The sequence below is a fragment of the Plectropomus leopardus genome, chromosome 17 (assembly GCF_026936395.1).
Source record: "Plectropomus leopardus strain MGB_pleo_1.0 chromosome 17, ASM2693639v1, whole genome shotgun sequence".
Taxonomy (NCBI): domain Eukaryota; kingdom Metazoa; phylum Chordata; class Actinopteri; order Perciformes; family Serranidae; genus Plectropomus; species Plectropomus leopardus.
Window position 1 is genome coordinate 980,530 of NC_142192.1, and position 5,659 is coordinate 986,188.

At 39.5% G+C, this 5,659-nt stretch overlaps 1 protein-coding gene across 1 annotated transcript; it reads left to right on the top strand.

The window, feature by feature from the left end:
• The first annotated feature begins 386 nt into the window (after positions 1-386).
• On the top strand, positions 387-5,114 carry agr2 (anterior gradient 2). The gene is made up of 8 exons (XM_042506825.2): positions 387-506; positions 1,298-1,420; positions 1,506-1,569; positions 1,672-1,724; positions 2,924-3,000; positions 3,552-3,615; positions 4,653-4,736; positions 4,824-5,114. The coding sequence occupies exons 2-8, from the start codon at positions 1,309-1,311 to the stop codon at positions 4,871-4,873; spliced, it is 504 nt and encodes a 167-aa protein (XP_042362759.1). The 5' UTR covers positions 387-506; positions 1,298-1,308; the 3' UTR covers positions 4,874-5,114.
• The last annotated feature ends 545 nt before the right edge of the window (positions 5,115-5,659 follow it).

Consider the following 5,659-nt stretch of genomic DNA (forward strand, 5'->3'; position numbering starts at 1 on the left):
AAGATGTCCAATCTTTTCTCCAAAGGTTTCAGAGATTTACTGCATGTGAAAGGTGTCTGAACGCAGCACATGGATCAAACTGATGTCTCCAGGTTTCAAAGGGTTAACAGTGCGCTTTATGACACACAGTGTAGACTAACTTACTGTGGTGCCCTGAAACATTCGGAGTGAACAAAAAAAACTTTATTTAAAAAAAGTCTGAATCGTTTAAGTAATGTTTTTAATAATTGAATTGAATATGCGCTATCGGTTATGATGACATATGCCGATTTTATGGGTTTAGTCTGTCATGACTTAAAATGTTATGATCATGAGTTGACGCCACAATGTCTTTGCACACAGAAACTTCTTTGACCTTTTTTTGTTGCGTGTGTGTGTGTGTGCGCGCGCTTGTGTGGGCGGGTCCGCAGACGAGCTGCTGTTATAAAGCGGACAGGTGAGAGCAGAGCAGAGCAGATCCTGGAGTTGCGGTCAACCTACAGTCTCACCTGAGCGGTCTTCAACAGGTAAGCTGCAGATCAGCACACCTTCATACTTCATGCTTTGTTTCTGATACAGAGGTCTTTCACTGTGACGCTAAGAGTTAAATATAACTACAGTGCGAGGGATTCAAGAGGTCCAGCAGAATGAACCGGATGGTTTAAAACTGTCCTCAAAGAAACACAAGATGAAAAAAGAAGTAGGCGTTTTTTGGGAGGATAAAAGAGAAAACTCAAAATGAGTTGAAAGAAAGCAGGATGTGAGGACAAATCATGATTTAGCTGATGACTAAAACTTATCAGATAAGAGACACTTTGATGGAACAGAGTAAAGCCTGAGTCATCACAGTTCTGACTGTGCACTCAGAAAAATCACTCTGCTTGTATTTGCACTTAAAAATTTAAATTTCATTTTGAAAGTGTAGCTCAGGCTACTTACTCATATGGTAATTAAAAAATATGATATTTGACATAAGTCTGTGATTCTAATATCAACCATTCTCTTATTTTGAAATTACTGTTAACAATTAAGACATAACCTGTTCATGTAGGCTAGTGGTAAAGCCAGATTCCTGGCGTCCTGAGAGTGCATACCTCATTACAACAAAGTCTGTGGTTCAGTTCAGTTGTGCCGAACCCTGCTCTCTCCTCAACTGTTTAAAAAATGATGACAGATTTTTCTGTAAGAAGTAGATTAACTCTATGTATATCCACAGTTCTCCTTTTCAAAGGAAAGGGAAAGTTTACATTTCTTCCATTGATCCTGTGCATTCCTCAGTCACGCAGTTTAAACATTTTGTCTATCCCTCGTGTTCCAGGAAGTCTAAAGATGATCAAAGTGGCATTGTCATTGCTTCTGGTCCTGGTGGCCATTTCCTCCTCCTTTGGAAAAAACTATATCCCGAAATCTGGAAAGAGGAGCATTCAGACTCTGTCCAGAGGTGTGTTAGCATCACGTGAATGACTGAGACTAAAATGAAGTGTGATAAATGCTGAGTCATTAATGTTTGGTGGTGTCCCTGTCAGGTTGGGGTGATCAGCTGAGGTGGGCTCAGACTTACGAGGAGGCTCTCTACTGGTCCAGGTCAAAGTAAGAAATGACTGAAACTCTGTCGTCGATATGTTTTACTCTGACACTGATGTTCATAGATGGTCAATGATTAAACATAATAGAAGCTGATTTGTGTTTTAGAAACAAGCCTCTGATGGTCATCTTTCACCTGGATGACTGCCCACACAGCCAAGGTAACGCCAGCTCCTCCATTCTATTCTATCAGTTATTTAAGAGAAACTAAATCCCCAAATCAGTGTTCTTATGGGAAAAGTAATATATGAGTATTTAGTGGTGTTGTTGATTGATTCAGGTCCATCTATTGACATTTGAGTGCAAGGTATTAAATATCTACACGTTGTGTACATCTATGCATCTGCCATCCAAAGGTTGAAACCTGCTATTGCAATCTGCCCCCCTCCCAGCTGCGCCCATTTTTCAGACTCTTTTCACATTCCAGGGAGGAGGCATCCAAGCCAAAAGCTGGGGGTTCAGTTATTCCTTAAAGCAATACATCACCATTTGTAGAATTCCTCACCTTGTGTTTGTAAAGAAAAGGATGTTTTTTCTAGCATGTAGAACCCAAAAATAGAAAGTTCTTGATCTTGTTTTTGATGAATTAGTGTAAAGGGGCGGGGGGCATTTTTGTGACATCAGAACAATATTGAAACATCTGTTTAAATAATCTCATGCAGTTGGTGCAGTATAATCCAGTATAATACAAGTGTCATTTATCCAGTCGGATGCTCAGCACTGCACAAACACATGACTTTTTGGTAAAATGTCACTACACTTCCAAATTCTAAATAGTGAGCAGGGCTACGCATGTGTTTGAATTCTGCTCATGTGTCCATTGAGTAGAGAATAAATGTACACTGCTCGTCCATATGTGAGACTATTTATGTGCAGGTGTTTCAAATCATAATGTTTTAGCATGTGTTTGTGAGGTGCTGAGCATCCCACTGGATAAATCGTACTTGGATTATACTGCGCCAGTTGTATGATATTATGTAGGTAAATATTTTAATATAGTTTTGATGTTGCTAAAAAGTGCTTCCCTTTACTCTAATTCATCAAGAATTTTTTCACTTTTTTGGATTCTTCATTCATTGTGGAGGCATGCAAAAAAAAATCATTGTAACACAGGGGAGAGTAATTGATATACATATGGTCATTTAGTGGACTAAGTTAGTCATGCAAAGAAAAAATGTTCTGCTGAATTACATGCCAAACCTGTTTGAAGAGCAAGCAGTTATTTGTTTGCTCCATACAGTCTGGTACAGTCCAGTTTGCTCACATGTGATGTCACATCCTGGTACTGTTCTGTCACTGAGCTCATGTGCTAATAAACACTTCACTGAGCTGTAGAATGAAAAACCTGCTTGTCCTGCAGCTCTGAGGAAGGTTTTTTCTGAGGACAACGACATCCAGAGGACACTGGATGAGGAATTCATCATCCTCAATCTTGTGGTGAGTTACAAGACTTCTCACATCAGACGATCTGGCTAAATAGAGTGCATCCCACTCAGTCTGTTCTCACGCTTCCTTAAAAAAACAACTGTTAACCTTGTGTCATACTAATGCACAGCTCTGACACCTAATAGTCCAATAATTGATTTTACTGTTTGGCATTAAAGCCTCTGCATTCTTTGTATTTCTCTATAATATTAAATACTGACCACTAAACAAGCAACAATTAGAGTTTAGCTTAGTGTTTGTTAACTAGGAGTTTACAGTCAACATGAGTAAACAACCCCCAACTGTCAACGCATGGATATTCAAATGTTGCCAAACTGTGGTGCATAGAAATTTGTGACATCACCTTTCCCAAAAGAGAGCCACGCCCTTTTCAAAAGCCATTGAGAAGAGTTCAGACCAACCACAGAAATCTCTGATGTCAAATAAAAACCCCAAAGTGCTCTCTCTTTATCGATCGCTCAGTTACACATTGATTTAGAGAACAGCTTCTTGTTTGGTGATGGTGATGTTTGATGATGTGTTATTTGTTCTCTCCCCAACAGTATGAAACCACAGACAAACATCTGTCTCCTGATGGACAGTATGTCCCCAGAATCATCTTTGTTGGTAAGAGACCAGCTTCTTCCTGTAAGCCTGTGAACATGTCCCTGTCAGAGGTTAGCTTACTTACCTGTAATCAAACACCTGTAACACTGTTTCCTGTTGTCACTAACAGGTTTGAGTACTTTAACATTGAGCCTGAAAATTTCAGTTTTCACACAAAGCATCTTGTATGTGAATGGAAGACATTTTGACTTTTATTACAACACTGTCACTTTAGACATGTGTCTCCTTTCATAGCAATGCAGAGGATTCACTGTCACAACTACAATTTAATTTTTTCCTCCTAAGGAGAGTTGACCTGAGTCATCATAACCTGAGTGTTCACTACAACTGTAAACTGTCTGATTGTAAGCCAATGGTGCATGATTCAATAAAGCTATGACTTTGGTAGAAGTATTTAGATCCTCTGCTTAACCCTTTAAAAAATGGATCGACATCACTTTTCTTGTGCTGCGGTGCCTTTCACAGGTATTTAATACTTTGAAACTGGTTTGACTTCTTTCAGAAATATGGGGAAAAGGGCAAAGAGCAATTTGACAAAAAATGTCCCAAAATTGCAAAAGGTATTAAAAGGGAAAAAAAGAAAAGACAATAAAAATGTCCAGAGAGCTGTATTTCTAATTATCAAAGCTATTATATTTTTTAAGGTCTTTTCAATAAAAACGTTTGCTAATTTTCAGGTAATCTACATGGTAATTTTTGTGGCATTTCTTTTTAGTTGCTCATTGACTTCTCCTCATGTTTTTGAAAAAAATCTAACTTGATTTTTTTCAACCAGGTTTCAAAGGTCAAAGGTCCAATTTATTTATATAGCACATTTAAAAACAACCAAGGTTGACCAAAGTGCTGTACAAAAGTACTGGACAAAAATAAATAGTCAAAAAAATACATAAAATGCAGTATAAAATGCGCAAGTAAAAACAGACATACCAAAACAATTAATCAAATACAAATATGAGGTTTAAGTAAAGTAATACAAAAATACAGTACTCCATTACCAGTAAAAGTCCTGTCACTCAGCACCAATAATGTCTTTACAGACCCCACAATGACAGTGAGAGCCGACATCAACGGTCGCTACTCCAACCGCATGTATGCCTACGAACCAAATGACCTCAGGCTCTGTAAGTAGCACAGTTAACACACTAACTTTTCTCCAGCAGTGAAGCACATGCTGATTTAATGTCAATGTTTCCTGACTTTCCCTGCAGTGAAGAGCAACATGGAGAAAGCTAAGAAGCTCCTGAAGTCTGAGTTGTGAGCACATGGATGATACATGCTCCACTTGTGACCCCAATGACCCCAAGAATGAAAAGTCACCACAGCTGCCGATAACATGCTGTCAGTACAGTTTACACATGAAAAGCTAAGCACTGGAAAGTTCTTTTTCCTCATTCTGACTTGTAATGTTTTCTCCTTCAGTTTCCCTGTTGATTATTCCCCTTGTGACTGTTGCTGTACATCCACAATGTCTTTTGAATAAATATGGAACTGTTCACATACATGTCTTCTTTTTTATTTACCAGCAAATAGCAAGGAAGTAAAAGTCAAAATACATGAATAATACACAAAAGGATTACAAGTACTTTAATGTAAAAGGACTTGTGTCACTTGCTGCTACTACTAGTACTGTTAGTGGGACTACTGCACGAGACCGTGCAGTAGTGGAAACATTTTCCCGCTGTGTCCTGTATGACAGGACAACGACCCGCTGCAAATCTGCAGTGTTTCCCTACAATGTTAACGAGACTAGAGACCCCCCGCCGAGCGTTAGCGAGGTTTTGCATAGGACGGCAAAGTACACTGTATCTTTCCCCTTAGGAGGTAGAAGCAAACCGCCCAACCCTCCCAATTTTTCCGGGACACCCCCGTTTTCCCCTGCCCTCTCCCGGTGTCCTCCCGGCGTCCCATCTCTCCCGTATTTTTCCAGATTTAGAGCCCCCGACCACGCGCGTAATCTCCACGGAGACCGAGTGTCAAATCCGCCAAAATATATGAAGAGGTACATTTGACGGAACATCCTGCAGCAGCTGGTTAGTATACTGAA